The sequence below is a fragment of the Leishmania braziliensis genome, chromosome 32 (assembly GCF_000002845.2).
Source record: "Leishmania braziliensis MHOM/BR/75/M2904 complete genome, chromosome 32".
Classification (NCBI taxonomy): Eukaryota; Euglenozoa; class Kinetoplastea; order Trypanosomatida; family Trypanosomatidae; genus Leishmania; species Leishmania braziliensis.
This window is the reverse complement of record NC_009324.2, coordinates 114,691-135,524: the sequence shown is the minus strand read 5'-3', so window position 1 is coordinate 135,524 and position 20,834 is coordinate 114,691. Positions and strand designations below refer to the sequence as shown.

Sequence of the window (20,834 nt, the reverse complement as noted above, 5' to 3'; positions counted from 1 at the left end):
ACCGTAGAAGCGGCAAGTCGGATACCCCAGTCCCTCTCCCCCACCACTCTGTGCACGCCTGCTGCCGCATCACATCACATCATCTTTCGTTTGTGAAGCTCAAGTTACCGTGACAGGGCGTCAGCACTCCGACGAGACACCACCGCTCCACCGCTGTTGTCACCGCCGCCCACTTCTTACAGTCTTCTCGTTGGCTTTTTTTTGTTCGGCCTTTCACGCTCTCTTCGATCGGCCTCCTGTTCTGTTAGTCGAACTACAAAACGAACGAGTTCCGCGTGCGCAGCGACGTGCGTGTCCGTTACGCGGTTGTTTCCCGTGCATTATCTCGCGCACTCTTTCGTTTGTACTCGCCTAGTCGCGCCCGCTGATATCGGTGCTCTTGGTGGGCTGTTTGGAGTAAGGGTTGCCTGCGGATCACAGCCTTGCCTCTCCTTGACCCTCCTGCTGCCGCCTTATACGTGTGCAGGTACGGATCAATTAAGAGTGCCGCACTCATGTCTCTTTTCGTGGCAAACACCCTCGAGCACGAGGGGCAGGTGAAGAAAAGCCTCATCGCTGCGCACAAGTGCAAACCGCTTCTCGCCACTGCGTGGGTGAATCCGCCCTCAGTGCTTATCACGAATAATGAGGGTGATACGCTGGCACCGGTGACAGAGCCGGTCGGCTCGACGGGACGGACACAGCAGCCGACGGCGTTGGCGTGGCACCCCAACGAGGCGCTTCTCGTGATCGGGTGGAGCAACGGGACAATGAGCCTATGGGCGATGCCATTGGCAAGCAGTCTAGCTTTAGGCGAAGACGACACCTCAGCAGCCACAAGCAGCGCTGTGCAGCTCATCGCGGCACGGGCAGCTGCGCAGAGTGACGTGGAGGGCGCGGTGCACGAACACGGCGCCGGTGCAGTGCTGGCCGCGGAGTGGTCGACGCGGGGCCTGTACCTCGTCTCCGCATCACAGCAACGCCATGTGGTGATGTGGGCGCTGGAGCAGACTGACACCGAGACGGGCGTCAACTTTAAACTGAAGTCCCTGTGGTCCGTTCAGGCGAGCGAGTCGGTTGTGCGCATCATTCACGTTCCTGGCCACGCCGCCTACCCTTCGATGACGGTCAATGCGCACAATGGCGCTTCCGCTGCCGCTACTGCAGAGGGTGATGATGATGACATGAGTTTTCTTCTCGCCGACGGCAGCGCCTCGGTGGCGGCCATCAACGAGGAGCAGCAGCTTTTTCCGTGCGTAACGCAGCAGGAGGCAATTGTGTCGGTGCTTTACGACCCCGAAAGTCGTATCCTCATTACACTTAGCACCAGCTACATGATTGAGGTGTATCGGATAAGCGAAGACATCAAGGGCACCTCGACTCTGCGGCGCAAATTATTCACCACCCCCACCACCGCTGCCGCGACGGGCGAGCAGATTGCCATGTCAATGGTGTGGGCGTCACCCGGTGTCGTGGCCTTTGGCGGCGGCGACGATCGCCTGCGCGCTTTTGACATCTCAAGCGAGTCGATGGATGTGCTGTCGCTCCCGCAGCCGGACCTCCACGTGTCGTGCTTGGCGACCTACACCACGAAAGGCATCATGACTGTCGGTACCGTGGAGGGCGTTCTGGTGGTCTTCCAGCGCAGCGCCGCGTGCCTGCCACCAAGTGGCCCTGCACCAGCGCTGAGAGAACCGGCGGCTGTCTCTTCCCTGTTCGCTTCGGCTCCCAGCGTAGCGAGCCAGTGGGAGGCGCTGGCGATACACCAGGTTGGCAAGTTTGTTGACCGAGTCGTCTTCACAGCTCTCGGCGACATGGCGTTGTGTCGTGGTGGCTCGGAGTTGCAGGTGCTGCACGAGACCATCCGCAAGCGTTCCTGGGACGGGGTCGCCGCCGCGACGCAGATTTTGGCGGACATGGTGGTGATTGAGAGTGTGACGGGGTGCCAGTGCCTGCTGCGCAGCAAAGGCAGCGTGCGTGGGCTGTCAATCGCGTTCCCCAACATCGCCCTCTGGAACGGATCGCAGATCGATCTCTACGCCATCAACGAGGCCACGTCGGAGTTCACCTTAGTGAACTTTGTGCCGACGATGAGTCCCGCCTTTGCCATGCACCGTGACGGCCTCATCTACGTCAAGGGCAATCGTGTTGTTTTCGAGACGATGCAGCTCGCTCCCATTGCACAGATGACCTTCACCGCGTCTGAAGGTGTGCCAGTGATCATCGATATCATGAACGACTACCTCGTCGCGGTGTCGTCCAAGAAGTACCTGCGGCTTGCCCGTGTCTCGTCGCGCGATTTGCAACAAATTGGGCCCGCTCGTCCACTGACGTTTTGGAGTGCATCACAGCCAACTGCCTCGGACCCCGCCAGCGGTGCACCAGCAGCGGCGCCATCTGTCGCCAAGGACGCCAAGGCGCTGGAGATATCGGTCGCTGCGGCGCGTGTGAACGCACAAGGTCGTCGAGTTGCCTTGATGACCAGCCTTGGCCCCCTCGCCCTGCCTGATACGCGCGTTTGGGTGTACGACTCTGACACCGACAAGATGTCATCGTTCGACTTCTCTACCCGCAACGAGATGCCAAACTCAGTCTACTGGAACACCCCGGAGCCGAACACAAGCACTGTCGGCGAGTTTGAGTACATTCTCCTTGCCTGCGAGACGCACCAGGTTCACAAGGAGGAGAAGACGGCACTGGAAGAGGTGATGACGCCAAAGGCCAGTGTGGACGGCATCAACGCCGACAAGAGCCACGATCGCCCGGCCGGGCAGGAGAACCTTCCTGAGGCGTTGCCGAACATGGAGAACTACGCGGAGAAGAAGGCTGAGCTGGAGGAGGCGCGCCGCGGGTCAGTTGGTGCCACAAACTACGTTGCCCAGCGCGCGCACAACATCGTCACGTTGTTTGCGACGCACCACGGGCTGGTTGTGCAGAACGTCGCGTCGATGCGGCGCTATCAAATATGCCTGGTTGGCCTCACCATTCCCGACTTCCTCCTCGCCTCTGTGAAGATCAACGGCAATCCGAGTGCTGCGGAGGACTATGTGATTGAGCAGAAGCGGCTGCGCGACTTTGAGGGACTGAAGTCGGACAAGGACGTGGCGGTGCGGGAAGCGTTAATGAAGTTTAGCTACTATTCGACCATTGGCAACATGGACGAGGCGTACCGGTGCGTCAAGAACATCAAGAACCCGGCGGCGTGGCAAGGGCTGGCTCGCCTGTGCGTGACGAGCGGACGCCTCGATGTGGCGGCGGTGTGCTTGTCTACGATGGAGGACTGCGTCGCCGCACGTGCCTTGCGGGAGGCACGAGAAGACTACCCCGATGATCAAGGTGTGCAGTTGGCGGCGCTGGCGCTGGGGCTGGGCATGACTGAAGAGGCGGAGGAGCTACTGCGCAAGTCGAAGCGCTATGATCTGATGACCGATGTGTACATGGCGTGGGGCAAGTTTGAACACGCCCAGCGTCACACCGAGCGCTTCGACCGCGTCCGCATTCGCCCGGTAGCGTACAAGTACGCACAATTTATGGAGAGCCTGCAGAACATGGATGCCGCCATCATGTGGTACTACAACGCCAAGTGCGCCGGCACTGATGTGCCACGCATCTTCTTCCAGACAAACCGCATGCACGAGCTCCGCCAGCTGATGGTGACACAAAGCCAACCGCTATCGCCGTCGGCCAGCACCAACGGGTCGACGGAGCAGTCGCCGCATGACGAGCGGCAGTCCGTCTTTGCCGCCATCTTCCCACAAAACCGTGACTTGTTGCTGTGGTGGGCGCAGCACAGCGAGCGGCGCCGCAATGTGCAGGAGGCGCTGCGCTTTTACCACGCCGGCGAGGACGTGTACAACATTGTTCGAATTCTGTGCTTACTGACACCACCAAAGCTGGACAGTGCAGTTCAACTGGTGAGTAAGGAGATTGACAAGGCGAGGACACGCTTCCAGCAGCAGCAGGCCTTCGCCGCCGCACCGGCCCGCCTCGGAGACAATGAGCAAGGAGAGCCCGATCCAGTGGGTGCCGCGTACTTTGTGGGGCAGCTGTACGAGCGACAGGGCGACGGGACGCGGGCGCTGCAGTACTACCAGGCTGCCGGCGCATACCGTAGTGGTGTTCGCGTCGCGTGGCAAGCGGGGCAATATGGCGTCGTAGTGAATCTGGCGATGAAGAGCTCTGACGAGCGACTAATGCTGGAGATGGCGATGGCGCTGGAGAGGCAGCAGGCGTACGACAAGGCGGTGCAGCTGTACCGCCGCATCGGCGCCGTGCAGTGTGCCCTCGACGCCTGTGTGCGGGGCGGTCTGTACGAGACCCTGCACGAGGTGAGCACCGAGTTTGCCAGCGGGTCCACCGATCCGGCCGTCTTCCTTGGCATGGCGGACCATTTCCAGAGCGAGGGTGACTACCAGAAGGCGGTGGAGATGCTCCTCTTTGCGAAGCATTACGATGAGGCGCTAAAGCTTTGCGAGACGCGTAGCGTCACCCTGACGGAGGAGATGGCAGAGTCTATGACGAGCGACGTTGGCAAGCTGTCCATGGAAGAGAGGCAGGCGCTACTACGGAAGGTGGCACACATTGCCAAGGATCAGGGCAGCTGGTCCTTGGCGTGCAAGAAGTACACCCAGGCTGGCGATCGTGTCAAGGCAATGAAGATGCTCATGCGTGGGGGTGAGACGGAGAAGGTCATCTTCTTCGCAAACCATTCACGCAACACGGAAATCTACACCATGGCGGCGAACTTCCTGCAATCACAGAGCTGGAGTACTGACGCAAACATTTACAAGAGCATCATTCTCTTCTACACAAAGGCAAAGGCGTGGATGAGTCTGCTCGTCTTCTACGAGTCGTGCGCGCAGCTGCAAATCGACGAGAACCGAAACTACCCCGAGGCGCTGCGTGCGCTGGAAGACTGCATCAGCATGGTTGAAGGCGGGCCAGCAGGCAAAGCAAGCATTGGCAACGAGAAGGTGGAGCAGCTGAAGCGGCGTGCCGAGGTACTGAAGACGTTCGTGAAGGCGCAGAAGACGGTTGACTCGATGGTAGCTGCCGACCGTGGCTCTGTCGCGGAGAAGGCAAAGGCGGAGAGCGTCATTGCCTCTTGCTCTGACATCATCAAACGCAGCCGTCCTGCCAGCCAGGATCACCAGCTCATACACGACGCCCTCCGCATTGGTGACGTGTTTGCCCTCATGGTGCGGTTTTACTTTGACAAGCTCGGTGAACCGAACAACGCATTGAAGGTGATGGAAAGTATGCCCAAACACGGCACCGATCCACAGCTCTTCATCGAGATGGACTACATGGAGAGGGTCTGCCAGGCCAACGGCAAGTCGCTTGCTAATGTGCTGCCTGGCGTGATGGCAGGCGGCGCTCATGGGGCGGGGTGGGAAGGGGATCGCAATATGGGCACCGACACACGACGATCCAGTGTGATAGATGAAGTGGACCGGGCTGCTTAGTCCAGGTGACGGCATGACAATGTGTCTCCCAGCTCCTCCTGCGTGGCAGGGACCCACACAGGCTCCTCCGTAGCACCACGTCTCTGTGTGTTTTTTTTTTTTGTGTGTGTCAGCACATCTGCACATGCGCCTTGTGCAGGTGTGCGTGTTGGAGGAAACAGAGGAGGGAGAGGGGCATTTTTTTTTGCTGTTGCTCCCCCCCTTGTCTTTCCCTCTCTCGGCGTGTGCGTGCTTGTTTGTTGTCGTGCTGTCATAGCTGTTTCTATTTTGGTTTTCAGGTTCGTTTCTCTCCTTTCTTCGCCACCGTCATCGTCCGCCTCTCCGCCAGTCCTATGCCCAGGGCTGGCTGGTTTCGATGGTGGCAGAGGCGACAGACACCTTCCGTGTTATCGAACCGCAGCTTCCTTATCTCGACATGTCTCTCTCTCTCTCGGATGTAGAACAAACAGCAGCAAACCATCAAAGACGATCGAAAGAGTTGTTGTCCACACACACACACACACACACACACACATGTGCGACGACACGCTGACCAGAAAGCGGCAGGCGTTCGCTTCTGACTAACCCTACCGCGTGCAGGGAAGAGAAGAAAGCACTGACGCCGGATGGTGCGTGGCTGCATCTGCGGTGGTTCGTGCGGTGGTGGAACAGGATGCGCTGGCCCCACTCCTCCTCCCTTTTGTGTCCGCACTCCTCTCCATTGCCGCTTATGCCCAACGTTGCCACTGGCACCACCCACCATCGAGGGGAGTAGGTGCATGCTGTGCAATGTCTGCACCTCCGTCCTCCTTCATCTCCTTCCCCATCAGCCTCGCACCCTCCCTCTCTGCGTGTCTCTATTTCATGACCGCGCGGCGCCTACTAGCCGTGGTGGCCGCCGCGTTTTTTTTTTTCTCTGTCCCATTTGTGAAACCAGCGACGAAAACGACGCCCTTTTGCCTCCCTCGGCAGGCCTGCGCGGCGGCATGTCTCTGACGTGGCAGAGGCGACCGTTCTTTCCACCCCAGCGCGCAGCGGCCATGGACCCTGCGATGCAGGAGGAGTCTCCTATGCATCTCGATCTACTTCAAGGCGCGCCGCCGTCTGCCTCAGCCGAGCAAAAGGCAGAGGCAGCCGACGGCGGGCCAACATGTGAGTCTGCGTCGCAGCGTGCCACGATACCGCTCAAACGTGCTGTGACGTCTACTACCTGGGCAGCGGTGTGCCCGTCTCTCGCGATGCTAGGCAGCGTTGGCGACATGGAGTCCACTGTCGGCGGCTCGCTGCTGCCACCGCACCTCCTCGTCCACCCGCAGGGCTTCCGCATCCTGAAAAATGCCAGCGTCCTGGAGCGTAACATGCGCAGCTACTTCCGACTTCCTCAGCCGCCTAACGCCGCCACACGCGAGGAACGACGCCGACTTCGCCGTATCCTCGAGCGCATCGAGGGCGAAGAGGTGCAGCGGAAGGCACGGGTGACAGGCAACCAGGAAGGCGTCGTATTGGACGGTTTTCTTGTGCTGAGCGCGTGCGAAGCCGAAGAGCCGGATGAGGTGACACAGGTGACGCTGCAATCCTCACAGCTGTCGAGTAGCGTTGCGGAGGACTTGCAGTACTTTACGCACCTCACTTCGCTGAACTTGAGCGACAACCGCTTGCGCCTGGGCCATGTGCTCCCGTTTCCCGGATTAAAGGATGTTCACCTCATGTGCAACGGAATTGCCTCTTTGGAAGAGGTGCCGCAGTTAAGCAGTTCCTCACTTGCCACCATTACAGCGCTGAACCTTGCCTATAACCGTATTCCCGCAAATCACCTAAGTTACTTGAAGGTGTTTGATGCCTTGCAGCAGCTGGACCTCAGCCATAATGGCCTGCGCGCGTTGCCAAGAGACTTGTCGGGTCTGGCACACCTTACACACTTCGCGCTGGAGTCAAACGAGCTGTCTTCATCGGATGTGTTCTACGCACTGAGCACCATGCCGGCGCTCGTTGAGGTGAACCTTGCGCGGAATCGGCTCTCCTCTATACCCCCGTTGAGTGCCGGCTCGTGCGATGGCAACAGCGCCCTGCGCTGTGCTCCCTTTCCATTCCTGCAAGTGATGAATCTGACAGGGAATCGTTTCCAGCGCGTCGAGGCCCTCCGACCCTTGGCCGCACTACACCGGACGCTGCGCCGCCTCGCTGTTGGCGAGAATCTCCTGCTGAACCGTCAACCGTATCAGAAGGCTGAGGTACAGCGTGTGCTAGACGAGGCTGTTGTGGACGCGTACTACGCGGCGCTTCTTCCACCCCAGACGGACAGCATTGATCCCGGTGTGCCGCCGGAGATGATGAACACGTGGCACTGTCAGACCTGGACGCGCTACATCCCTCAGCCGCAGGGCGAGGCGGACATATCCGAGATGGACGTGGTGGAGGCGGCACTGATCGACCCCTCTTCGTTGCGCGATACCACCGCCTCCGCACCCGCGGCTGTGGCGTCGAACATACTCGAAGAGGCCGATTCAGGCGGCCTAGTGAGCGAAAATACACATCATCAAGATGGCGTCTCGCCACCGCTGCCGACCGCGGCGGAGTATCTCCGCCGCTACCGAATCCACGTTCAAACGCCGAGAGCCACTCCACCACCCCTGCCGAAGCAGCCAACGCGCTACTTCTACTCCTCGACATTTCGACTATCTGAACAGAGGACGCACGGCGTGATGCCGCATGTGACGCTACCCCCGTACAGCGAGTTCATGGACGTCTACCGTGTGCTTGGCCGGCGTCGTCCGGCGGCACAAGGCCGAGGCGGCGGCGTTGCGCGGTCAGCTGCAGTACGACGAGCGGAGGCGCAGCGGGTGTCCCCACCGCAGCCAATGTGTTTACCCATGCTGCCTCACGTTCCCATCCCACCCCGCACGGAGGCCACGGTCTCATCGCAGCAGGTGGGCGACGAGGAGGGGGATGAGGAGCCGGAGAGCGCGCAGAGGGGCAGGGGTTTTTTCTTGACCGGCCTGGACGACGCAGCAATGCGGTCGCTAAGGGACGCCACCAGAGACCGAAAGGCGACCGCGGCGCCGCCACCTGTGGAGACCCAGCTAGAGTTGACCAACAAGCTGGCGTCTGTGGCGGCTGGCACCGCTGACGAGCCGCTCCCACGCACTCGTCTTCCCCGGTCGGTAGTATCTCCTGCTGCAACGAACGTGCACGCCGCCATCTCTGAGTTGCGGGTCATGCTACGCAAGCCCTTACCCTCTCTGCCGTACGACTCATCGCGCGCCAAGCTTACCACCAGGTGATGACTTGATGAAATGACGAAGGACACCCGCTCCTTCGCTGGGTGTATCTGTGTGGCCTTCCGCCTCACTACTTTGGTGGTGCAGAAGCCCTTTTCCCTCGTCGTGACGAGCCCACTCATGTAAACTTTGGCCTTCTTTTCTCTCTTCTTTGCTGGTTTCTTGTCGTTACTGCGGCTCTTCCCAATCGGTCGGGGCCGCCGCGTCATGCCCCCCGGCCCCACCGGCTGGCCGGCTGCCGGATGAATGTATATACCAAGCCACAGACCCCAAACGCTGCAGTTATGTGCGCTTTTGCCTTGGCGAGCTTATGCGGGAGAAATGCCCAATCAACCCTCCCTCCCGCGCACCCTTAAGCTGGTGCGCAGTGTGTGTGTGTGTGGGGGGGGAGGGGAGCGATGAGAGGGTCTCTCGAGTTGTGCGTACAGAAGGTGAGAGCATGTGGATAATCAACGAAGAGTATCCGATGATAGCCACGTCGATAGCTCAAGAAGAGTACAAGAGAATGTCGAGAGAAAGTGCTCGTGCTTCGCCTTCGCTAAATGTGCGCCCATGATGCGCGTCAGGCAACGCGGTTGCTCCTCTCGCGCCTTTGGATAGATGCAGTCCTGAGGCGGGCAGGAGCAGGTGGTGGGTGCGCTCGGAACTGAATCCTTGCTCAGCATTTTGTGTGTCCCTAGGCAAACTTTTCACCTTTGCCTACTCCTTCTCTCTCTTAGTCTGTAGTTGCCTAATAGAAGAGAAACGTGCGAGAGTAGTATCGAACAGTCCACAACGCTCGCCTTTGCACGTCTCTTCTTGTTTCTCTCTTGTTTTCGGACACGCTGTCCAGGGACCGTCACTTCGCTGCCTGTAACCTCCTCCCATCGTGCTTCGTTGAGCACCGCGCTCCCTGCTGTGCGGCGTGTCGGCTGTGCCGGTGTGTCTTTGCTTGCGTGCTGGCAGTACAAGGGCATCCGACCTGCTCGCTTATTGTTATCTTGACCCTTCTACTGGATCACATTCCTATGCGACTCTCCACTCGCGATGTCAACGCCCAGGGAAGACTGAGCAAGTCGCCCTGCATCCCTCCCTCTCAAGTGGATGTGGGCGTATTGTGCGCGTCGAGAGAGGCGTGGCCGCCACTTTTGCCCAGCTTTAGCAGGGAGGCGGTGGAGGCTATGAATCGATTCGTCCAGGGATTTATCTGCAAGCGCATCGAGTACCGCTGCGGCCAGCTCTCCGCTGCGGATTACGAGGAGGCGTTTCTACCGCGGTGGGTGCGTATGGCGGAGCACCGCACCGACCTCATGGAGGGCTTCTTTGCCCAGCACGGCAGCCGCCTTAGCGAGGAGGCGTTCCACCAGCTCTTTGGCGCCTTCGAGAAGATGCAGAGTGCCTTGCGTGATGCGCGGCAGGAGTCTGGCGGTGTCGTGGAGGGTTGTCACGACAAGCGCATCTCTTTTGCGCGGCCGGTGGCGCATCGCCTCATCCGCCGCTCCCGCGATCGTTTTTCACTCCGCAGCGTCGCTGACGCCGACGAAAGCGCGGACCTTAGCCACTTTTCTCCTTCACCTTGTCCAATCAGCGCTGCCGACGCGTGGCGAGACTCGCTGCAGCCTGGTAGCTCTTCTCCTGCCCCCGGCGGGCTGGTGCTGAACGTGAGCAGCGTGTCAGAGATTGCCGACGCGGACGACGTGTGTAATGTCGTGCTGCCGGTGGAGGAGAGCGCCGATGGAGACCACTTCACAGGTCGTGCCAGCGGCGTGTACTACGGCGACCTCTTCCGCTCCGCTGGCAGTTCGGCGAGCAGCATTAGCGACAGCAGCCACGCAGCTGCGACCATGACCTTCCCCCTTGCGGTGAAGAGGGACAGCTTGGAAGGCGGCGCCGAGTTTGCTGAGGCCCTGCTGCAGGTGTGCCGCGGGCCGGTGCGGCGGGCTACAGCGTGGCGACGGCTGTGGCTTCGCTGCTTTTACCACTGCATTCTCCCAGCTATGGTGGTGCTTTTTGTTGCCGCTCACTACTGGGACACAATGCAGCTGTATCTGCGGCTATAGAGTGCCTTGAGCTGATGTGACGCCTCTCTCCTCGTTCTCTCCGGCTGAGCCGTCTCTGTCTTTGTTCAGCTAATTGGCGCCGCAGGTTGCCGTGGTGGACTGTCTCCGTTGGGGTGGCTTTGGTTGGTCTTGTATTTGGTGTTTGTGTGTGTGTGTGTGTTCTCCGATGCAGGCACTAGATAGTTTCTCGCTTTTTATCCGTAGGTGTCTTACTTGTTTGCTTGTCGCTCTCTGTGTGTGGTGACGAGATCTCCTCTTGACCTCCCCATCTTCATCTATGTGTGTGCCATCTGCAGAGGGGATGCGTCGAAACGTGTGTCCTCCCGACTGCACGCAAAGCCTCCGCACCCCCGCTCCCACAGACATCGACGCGTAGCACACAGACGGGCGCTTGCCAGCTTTTAGGTGTTACACACCCAGTGATGAAGGCGGAGGCCAAGCGCAAGAGGGGGAGAGATCGTATGCGGGGGGTATTTGTATGTGCACTTGGAACGTACCCGCCTTCGAGCACTTTCCACCGCTCTTCCCCTTCCTCTGCTTCGGCTCTCTCACGCGTCTTTCCTCTCTTCTTGTCCTCTACGTGCGTGGGGTCGTGCACTTGTGGTTGTGCGCAACTGACTCAGCGTGAGGAGGGGGTCGTCTCCTTGTTATTCCTCGTTGTTCACCTCTCCTCCTCTCGACTAGATGCCAATCTCTCCCTGACTGTGTGTCTGTTCTCTTGTTTACCTCCGATTACATGATGGAAACACACACGTGTGGGCGGCTGTGTTCGGGGCAAGCGGGCTCATACTGCCCCCCCCCCCCCCCGGCACTTAGCATACGTGTGACGCATCTACCGTTGCAGTGCTGCACAGTGGACTTGGAATGGCCGTGATGCGGAAGAGGGGCCATTCATGCGTGCGCTTCAGTTGTCCTACTCCCGTGCATTCAGTCTTGGTGTATGCCTCCCTATCTCTGTGGTGAACTTCATCGTTCTGCGCTTCTCACTACCGTCCGCTGAGTTGCTTCCCCAGTCTCTCCACCCTTTCTTTCTCTCCTGTACATTTAGGTTGTGTGTCATGGCCTTGTGACGGACTTCATGCGACAAGCGGACACCAACAGCCCCCCAGCAGTCATCAGAGAGCAGCGGTGTGGGGGTCTGGACGGACCGTCACATCGCCTCTGCTGCTGACCCCCACCCCAGAGCAGCAGCCCATTATTCTCCACCACTACTCTTCTTGTGATGGTGGGGCACATTCCCCCACAGACACATCGACCTCTAACTATCGACGTCTTCTTCTCCCCCTCGCCACTAGAGGGTGCAACTCTCCTATTCCTGTTGCGGCCGCTGCGGTGTCATCCTTTCACTTCGCTCTTGTGATTTTTTTTCGGCCCTATTTCCTTCATTTGCTTCGCTGCCAGCGACACGCCGGCATGATGAGTGAATAGTAGGAGTACATTTGAAAACACCACCTGCTACGGCGTCGCTGCGGCAACACAAGGGGTTTCAAGTGCTGGTGCATGGTGTGCTGGAGGGTGCGGAGTGTGTGGAGATGGGGTCCATGTTCGCCCGCACACAGCTCTTTTTCGACCCTCATTGAGCGTTCCTGGAGAGCAATGGCGCCTACGGCGATGGCGCGGATGAGGACGACGAAGATCTCATCTTGCCGACGTACAGCAACAACGCCGAAATGCTAACCCAGCTAGCCGACTGCGCCAAGGGCTCCATCGCGTACTTTAGCTTCACGGCACCTTTTTGAGTTTGCGTTGATGAGCACAAACCTGTTTGGTTGGCCACAGCTAGTAATTACACCTCATACCGTCGAAGGCGCTGGCGGGAGCGCGGAAAAGGGCGCTGACGGCGACAACACTCAAGTTCTCGGCAGCGAGGAGTCCATCATTGGCTAGGGTCGATGCTTTATTCCAATGAAGAGCGGGTACCACACAACGGATATGCCCGTGATGCAGCTGGAGAGTGCCACCTCGAGACAGCAGCGGATTAGCCTCCTCGCCCGCGAGAGACCGGTGCTGCGCGACGTCTCTTGTGCACCGGCAACGACCAGGTGATGCTGCACGCCCGCCCTCTCGACGGCTATGTAAGGCTGAGCTTCTCTGTCATGATCAACGGCATGGGGTCGCCAGGATTCGAGGTGTAGCACGCGGGGTTGCCGTTCTACTTTTTTCGGCACTCGGCTCACCCCTGCCTCCACACCCGCCTGTCGTCTTCACGTTCACTCCTGCGCAGGTGGGCTGGTCACGTTGACTCACACCTCACGCTTCCTCTTTTCCTAGGCGCAGCAGCTCCGCAGCCCCATTAGACATGTCTACAGAAAACCAACGCTTAACAACTGGCAATGCCGGTCGAGAACAGCGAGTCACGCAGAGGAGAGAAGCTCTGCGTGTACAAGCCACCCTCCCCGTGTACGGCACCTCACGTCGCCTCTCCGCTCGTCGCAACCGCTTTTGACCTTCCTTCCTCTTCTCCGTTCTCTCCGGCGGTGCTACAGCCCCGGCGCTGTATTGTGGCAGTGCACTTATGCCTGCGTGCGTGGGTGTGTCGCGGAGAAACGACGGAAAAAGGTGCGCATGCACGGGTGGCTAGGCGGGAAATCGTGAGGTGCTGTTTCCTTCTCCCTCTCCACATCTATCATCGACAGGCGTGCGTGCGGTAGCCACCCGCGCAAAGTGTGCAGCTGGAAATGTGATCATTAAGCACGCTCATGGGCTGCGCGTTTCGCGGCAACAGAGCGCGACAGCTCGTGGTTGCTTGGGCTGACCTCTTCATGTTCCTGCGCCACATCACTCGCTCCTTCTGTATACTCATCATCTACCGTGTCTCCTCTCGCTGTACGGAATGACACTTTCACTGCAGTCGCATGCGATCCCCTTCTCCCCTCTTCTCGTCGCCTCGGTCTGTTTTGCGGACTACTGCACCACCTTCTCTTCCTCATTCTCCACATTTCCTGCTCTCTCTTTCTTTCTCTCTTTTTTTTTTATTGCCAGTTTTTGTGAGTGCTGAGTTCGGTGACGCTCTGCGTGTGTTCTTCAAGTGCACGCGCGGGCGTGCATCTCTCTCAGTCTCATTCCTCTCTAGTGTGATCTGTATTTTTTTCTCTCCAGTTCTCCCCCTTTTCCGTTGTGGCTCGTCTCTTGTTGTTTTCTTCTGTTCGCCTGTAGCGCGCATTGAGGCAGCTCGGCGGCAAGGCCATCGCCCCCACACTTCTCCTCCCACTCACTCCCATACGCCGATTTCCTCGTGCGCCTGCGTGCGGGCGGCGCGGTCGTTGTCGGTTTATCCAGTAGAGAGGTGCTTGTCTAGGTGTTGTTCATTAAGCGAAGTGTACGCCCTCAGCATTTTCTGTGTATGTCGCCGTGTCTGTGCACGTGTGATTGAGCCTGAGGAGGTGTCGACGATCTCGTTCACTCTCTTTTTTATCTCTTCTATCGACTTGGTTGCCTCTGCTCTTCCTCCTTCTGATATACACGCACCTACATGTGTGCATACGCTTTGCTCTCAATGATGAACCGTCGTTTTCGCGGACGGCACTGTGCGGCGGTGATCGCCACGCTCGCCTTGTTCGGCGTGTTGCTCAGCCACGCCGATCAGATCACGTACCTGGGTGTCTTCCCGGCGATGGAGGGCGAGACCGTAGTGAATGTACTGAGTGTCGGGGCACTGAAGGCGGAGTGCCCTGGAGGGGTTCTCTCCTACCACGTTGATGCTACCTACGGCAACAATGCCAGCTTCCCGCGGTTGCATGACCCCACACTCGAATTCACCGCTCTTTTCACCGGTATGACGGTGGGCTTTCGGTCAACGTACGTGGACCTCATGGTGCGGTGCAATGTCATCACCCCCGTTGGTGGGACGTCGCGCGTGTACTACCGTATCTCGCCGGGCACGACGACGACGACAACGACGACAACGACGACAACGACGACCACTGCACCGATCATGCAGTGCTCTGGCAACTACAATTACTCGCTGACGCTCAGTTCAGATGGCACGTTCGCGGAGCAGATTACCAGCCTCTCCGCTCGTGCAACAGCTGCCGGCACGTTCTGCACTTCGGGCACAATCTTGGCGACACTGGAACCGCCTACTCATGGCACGGTTCGGTGGAACAACTCGGGCACCTTCTACTACACCCCCTTCATCCCCAAGGTGGGCAACGCGGTGGACTCCTTCAAGTTCCAGCTGACATGCTCGAGCGAGGGCTCCAGGTGTGAAGGCACGGCGCTCATCTCCATCGTCGACGAGGACAAGGACGAAATTTACTATGCTATGGAGGGCGCAATCGTGTGCCGTGGCACCTGCGACGCAGACGCGTGGCGCGCCAAACCGACGGACCTCGCTCTCTTCGACGTGAACAAGACAGGCGCCGCTGTGACGCCGCGCAAGGACTCCCGTTCCGTGGACGGGGTCGACTTTGACTTCACAGTGAAGGGTAACCTGATCATCCACGCATACACCACGATAGGCAACCTTGCCGCCCGCTTTGTGACCTTTTCCCCCATCTCAAAGGCCAACGCGCAGGGGTTCTTCGACTCCACCTCCGTCCTGGACGGCTCGCACGTCTCCTTCGAACCGTCGTGCCTAGACAAGCAGGCAAGCACCGGCAGGGGTGCTGACATTTGGAGCTGGACGGACATGAATGAGCTGAAGGGCCACCTCAACACTCTGGCCGACGCATACAAGTTAGGCGACAACTACTACCAGAAGTTTGGAGGTAATCACCGCCACTGCGACGTGTACCGTCTAGACCCGTGCAAGTACGCGCCTCTCATGACGCCGACGCTGAGAGACAAAAACGAAAAGCTGGACAGCAACGCAACGCCATCCGTGAGGTGGAGGCTGTATATTAATGATTGCGACGCAACGTGGGTGGGCAAGGCGTCGGTAGAGTCGCTGCGCGCGCTGCGCCAGCCAGACGGCTCTCCCACCTTTAAGCTGGAGGGCAAAGGGACGTACTTGGTCGGCATTGTGTACTCACAGTCGGTGAAGCCGGCAAATTGGAACTTCCCGTCAGCCGGCATTGTGCACACGGAGACGGCTTACCAGCTGCGTCTTAAGATCCATAATGTTATCATCGTCGACGCTGCCGCACGTCTTTCGAGCGGCTCTAGCGTTCCACAGCTCCAGATGAACTCCGACATTCAGTACTCCACAGGCAAACGAACAGACACCCTAGAGCGTCTTTACCGTTACTCTGTTCTGCTCTACCCGTACTTTGCGGCCAACAACACAGCTGCTAACATAACCTCTCTCTCGCTGACGGTTGTCTCCACGACGCTGCTGAACTCCACGTGGACGTCGCCGAGCAAGGTAGAATGCCCGATGTGCACTGGCACAATGATGAGCTGCAGAGGTACGGGGAACGGATTCGAGACGGACTGCGGTGACAAGGCCCTCATAACGTTCGAGGCGCTCGATTACAACGCGTCCGATTTTGAGAGCTCCATCACCAACGAGGGCATCTCCGGAAAGTCCGCGAGTACGTCGGTGAGCCCGAATAATGCGCTGCGAGTGACGTTTGCCGCGCGCGTGAACGGTATGGGGTCGGTTGAGGCGACGGGCGCCTACCCAGTCGGCGCCTTCGCCATATCTGTAAAGTTGTCGTGCGGCCAGGTGTTCGACGTCGTCGTGAACCAGACAGATTACATCAGCGAGCTCAACACGCGGTTCCTCGACACGGAGCTATGCCGGCCGAGCGCGTACTGGCCTGTGCCGGACCCGCTGGGATCGTCGGTTCCAGTGAAGCCATACAGCGCCGAGGCGCTGGCCTTCCTCCCCGGCACCTCCACTAGCGAAGAGGAAGAGGAGAAGAGTGAAAGCTACTACGGCACCCCTGAGCGACTGACAAGTCCGAGCATGTGTGCCACGGCGCCGAACAAGGAGAGCACTCATATTCATCTGGACAACATGACGGCCATCATTGAGAACGAAAAGGGAAATGTGACCGTCTCCATGTGTGCCGTGGCAGACGAGCGGACGTTTGGCACAACGGACTGGGTCATGGTTTCTTTGCCTCGCATCCACGAGGAGACAAAGAAGATCAACTCCGAGGTGATTCAGAGCATCGTTGGTGATGAAACGCTTAGTAACGACTCTTACACAGTAGCGCAGCTGCAGTACCTCACGCTGTCTGTGCGGGTGTCGGAGGTGATGTCGAGCCTGCTTGCCGGCAGCTCTGCGGAGGGCTACGTCAACATTTTGCTGGACGGTGACAACGCCCCCAGATCCAGACGCAGAGAAGAGGAAATATGGATGTATCCGGAGAGCAACTCGTCATCCGACCAGCCAGACGCATACCTGCCGTGGGAGATGTACGCCTCATCGCTCAGTTATCGTCGCATCGCACACAACAACAACGCTAACGCTAGCGAAACGGAGCCCTTCAACTTTGCCTTCATCCCTGGCTCCCTGCTGCACTCTGGCAGCCGCATCCGTGTTCCTATGATCATCCGCGCTGCGATCAAATTTGTCACGTACGCTTTCACGGAGGCTAACTCCACGCACTCCTCGCAGCGCGTGAAGAAACACGAGCGTGAGGAGGCGCTGCTGTACATTGTTTCCGTGAGCCGCAGCATCTCCGCTGCTCTGCGCTTTGACACAGACACCTACAACCCGGTCATCACCCAGTCGGGCATCGCAGCGAAGCCGGCCACCGCCATTCTCATCGTGCTCATTGTCGCCGTCGTGTGCGTGCTCGGCGCGTTCATGTACGTGGAGGTGACGTACAAGCGCATTATTCACAATGCTAAGTACCATCCCAAGGGTCCCGACAGCCCGGTGGGCATCCGCTACGGGCGTGACGGCAAGCCAAAGGAGAATCAGAAGGCGGCCAAAGAGGGCAGTCGCACAGAGGCCGTCGTGTCGTTCTCTGACTTCACGGCGCGCACCGCGAAGGGCACAGTCGCGGGTGACACCACGACGTCCTCGATCAAGACAAAGTTTGGCGTCGTGCGCGGAGAACAGAAGCGTGTGCCGGAGTCGGTGGCTGGCTCTAGCTCCGCGTCGAGCGAGGCGGACAGCGCTGCAAAGCTGATGGATGGCTACATCGTGGAAAATCCACCCATCGGAGAGGAACAGCCCCGGGTCGAGGACGGCGAGGTGGCCGAGTTCTAATCACGCCACCACCGCTCCACGTCACGGAGGCGCCAGCAGCGCAGTCGCTCCCCCTCCCCCCTCCCCCCTTCACTCTTTTATCGTCTGTCCCCGCCTCCCCCCTTTTTCTCAAGGCGTGTTTGCTTTGTGTGCGAGGACAAGGCCGTACCGATGGTGGCTCTCGTGCGGCCACGGGAGCTGCCCCGAGACTGAGGGGTCACAGGACTAGTAAAGAAGGAACGCATGTCGAGGAGTAGCAAAGTTGGGAGTGAGTGGGTGGGCCAGGAAGTGGGATGCCGCGGAAGACGCTCCAACACCGTCGCCAAGATACCGTCTGCTTCTGCAGAAGCGCGTAAAAGTCTTGTTTTCTGCGAGTTTGCTTTGTTTTTCTTTTTTTCTTTCCATTCCTGTGCTTGTGCCTTCCTCCTACTTGCGATTGCATAGGTACACGCCGTGGTCGAGCCTGCGAGCCCGACTGTGTCATCAACTCGGCGTGTGCGTGTGTGTGATGGCGGGACTGTTTTTAGTGCTGCCTAGTCAAGGCACGGGCGATGGGGATGGAGGCAGGGGCAGGCGCACACGTATCCGTCATCGCCAGACCTTCACGTGACGTATGCGGCTGGAGGTGTGCGCTGAGGTGGTAAATTAGGTAGCCAAAGGGTGAGGTGAGACTTCTGTGTGTGTAGGTTGACGAGCAAGGACGGAGTTAGCGGCGAAAGAGCGTCCAATATGCATGCAGGAGGGAGAAGTGCGGATTAAACGTCTGCCGCAGACGCGGGCATGTGGTGCTTCACTTTAATTTGGCAGTGGTTGTAGTGCCCGCGTCGGATGGACGGGTTCATAGACGAGGTAAATGTGACGGATCGGCCGAGGGCTGTGATAACAAGCAAAGGGGAAAGGCAAGGATGACAGCCACAGAAAGAAATGAGACTTTGGGTTTATTGTTCGGACATTGCACACCCGCCGTCCGTACGTGCACACACACACTCACACAAACCGTGGCACCCCTGTGTGTGGGTGTGCGTGTGCGTTGGCGCGTTATATTGTTCGCACTCCACCTTGTCCCCCTTCTCCATCCCCACCCCGCTAATCAGCCTTCCCTCTTCATCTGGTTCTTCTTCGACAAGTAGACGTTTCCCTCTCCTTTTCGTCAAATCAGCGTGCGGTTCAGCTTATTTTGGTGCTTCTAGCTACGACTTGTATCATGTGGAAGTCATGTTGCTATTCCTCGTTTTTTTTTTTTTCGTTCGTGTTTTGCGTCGCTGTTCTGTTTGATGTCGTTGCGCCTGTGTGGGAGCGAGGGGGTGGTCTCGTTGTCCTAATCACGCTGATGCTGGCGTTGTTGTGTTTGTGGCGAAGGTCGTCACATTTGTCTGAGCGGCTTTAGCCTTGTCCTCCCCACCCCCTTCACTCTTTTTTTTTTGGTTTGGATAGTGTGTTCGTGGGGACGCCGCAAAGGAAAGTACACGGAAGAGACGATGGCATACAGATGGCAGTCAAACCAGGAAAGTGGGAGTGCACGGCCCGCTCCGGCGCTTCTCTCTCTTCCGTTCACCACTCTGACAGGAAGCATCACGGCGGTACTCTCGTGGCGAATGGTGCCGCGCAGTAAGAGTACCCGAGAGCTGCCTAAGCGATATATACACGTGGAGCTACACCCAAGTAAGCTCGCTCTCACGCTTATCACCTGAAATCGCGCAAGTGGCGATGACGGGACACAGAGAAGCTCCAGAAGCGACAAGGGCTCGTGCAATGGCGGCCCTTCACGTTGCCTTTCCTCAAGAATCTGCGCTCTGCTTACCTGAACGCATCTCTCCCTCTCCCCCTTTACCGTTGAGCTTCTTCTGCGAAACTCATCTTACTCCTTTCCTCGATAACACACACACACCCACTTCAATAGCAATACAGGAGAAAAATACCATTCAATTATCTGAAGGACGCCGCCCATTTCCTCCCTGGCCTTGTTTCTCACCGTCTCTCTCCCTTTTTTTCTGTCTGTGTGAGTGCATGCGCCTCTCTGCTGCTTTCCATATTACTACAGGTGCCTTTCCTCCTCCATTGCCTGAGCAAGCGGGATTGTGCTGCTGCGTTGCACACCAAAACAATTCAAACATCGCTGTCCTCCTAACACAACTCTCCTTCCTCTTCTTTTTCTTTCTCTGGCGTTCGCTCAGTCACACACATACACGCGTGCACAGTTGACATCATCCTTCGCAGTGAGCGCTGCTTGATCCTTCTCCTTCATCTCTCCATCATCATCTTTGTGGGCAGCTGCTCTTGCGGCTGCTGCTTTGGCTCTCACCCTTCACATTTCCTCGCGTCCATTTTTTTTCCTCCCTTTATTGTGGTTTTGCTCGCCTGTTTGTCATCCCGTTGTTATCCTCAGGCGCTCTGCTCCCCCTTCTCCTCCTTCCTTCCTCTCTTTTTTTTTTTGGACTCCGAAGTGTGTGTGCACCTGCACACACACACGCACATCCCTTGACATACACATCGAAACACGCGCTGCTGTTGCCGCCACTGCTCTCTTTCGTGCCTTTGCTTCGCTGCTGCTTTGTCCCCCCCCCCTGCAGTGTGTGAGGCTCTGCGCGCACTCTGTCTTTGCCGTTTTGTTTGTTTGTTTGAACCTCTTTGCGCGCGTGCTCTCTGCCACTCCGCTTCATTTGTGCGTGCCCACTTTCTCCTCTTTGCCCTAACTGTTCCTTTTTGTATTTCATGTACACCTATCACCGCTCTTCTCCTTTCTCCCTTTCCCCCCTCGCCCCTCTTCTTACACCCTCTGTGTGTCTTCTCTCTTGCTGTGCTGCTCTCTCTAGCGCGCGCACGTTTGCCGAAGCCACACGACACAATCAGCAGGATTCTACACCCATCAACCCCTTCACTCTTCTCCCGTGGCCAACAGAGGGCGGCAGGAGACAAAACATCGCTGTTGGCGTGCCTGGTGAACATTGTAGAGTTCTTCTGTGCCTTCCTGCAACTTTTCCTTTTCGGAGTCGGCTGCTCTCTCCTT

At 58.2% G+C, this 20,834-nt stretch overlaps 4 protein-coding genes and 1 pseudogene across 5 annotated transcripts; all 5 read left to right on the top strand.

The window, feature by feature from the left end:
* Positions 1–494: 494 nt before the first annotated feature.
* Positions 495–5,444, top strand: LBRM_32_0380 (conserved hypothetical protein; the record flags this gene model as incomplete). The annotated part of the gene is made up of 1 exon (XM_001567346.2): positions 495–5,444. The coding sequence occupies one exon, from the start codon at positions 495–497 to the stop codon at positions 5,442–5,444; it is 4,950 nt and encodes a 1,649-aa protein (XP_001567396.2).
* Positions 5,445–6,049: 605 nt separating this feature from the next.
* Positions 6,050–8,704, top strand: LBRM_32_0370 (conserved hypothetical protein; the record flags this gene model as incomplete). The annotated part of the gene is made up of 1 exon (XM_001567345.1): positions 6,050–8,704. One exon carries the CDS (start codon positions 6,050–6,052, stop codon positions 8,702–8,704), a length of 2,655 nt encoding a protein of 884 aa, XP_001567395.1.
* Positions 8,705–9,708: 1,004 nt separating this feature from the next.
* Positions 9,709–10,740, top strand: LBRM_32_0360 (conserved hypothetical protein; the record flags this gene model as incomplete). Its single annotated transcript, XM_001567344.2, has 1 exon — positions 9,709–10,740. The coding sequence occupies one exon, from the start codon at positions 9,709–9,711 to the stop codon at positions 10,738–10,740; it is 1,032 nt and encodes a 343-aa protein (XP_001567394.1).
* Positions 10,741–12,176: 1,436 nt separating this feature from the next.
* On the top strand, positions 12,177–12,875 carry LBRM_32_0350 (annotated as a pseudogene). Its single transcript has one exon. A coding segment is annotated over exon 1 (699 nt).
* Positions 12,876–14,212: 1,337 nt separating this feature from the next.
* LBRM_32_0340 (conserved hypothetical protein) lies at positions 14,213–17,848 on the top strand (the record flags this gene model as incomplete). Its single annotated transcript, XM_001567343.1, has 1 exon — positions 14,213–17,848. The coding sequence occupies one exon, from the start codon at positions 14,213–14,215 to the stop codon at positions 17,846–17,848; it is 3,636 nt and encodes a 1,211-aa protein (XP_001567393.1).
* Between the last annotated feature and the right edge of the window lie 2,986 nt (positions 17,849–20,834).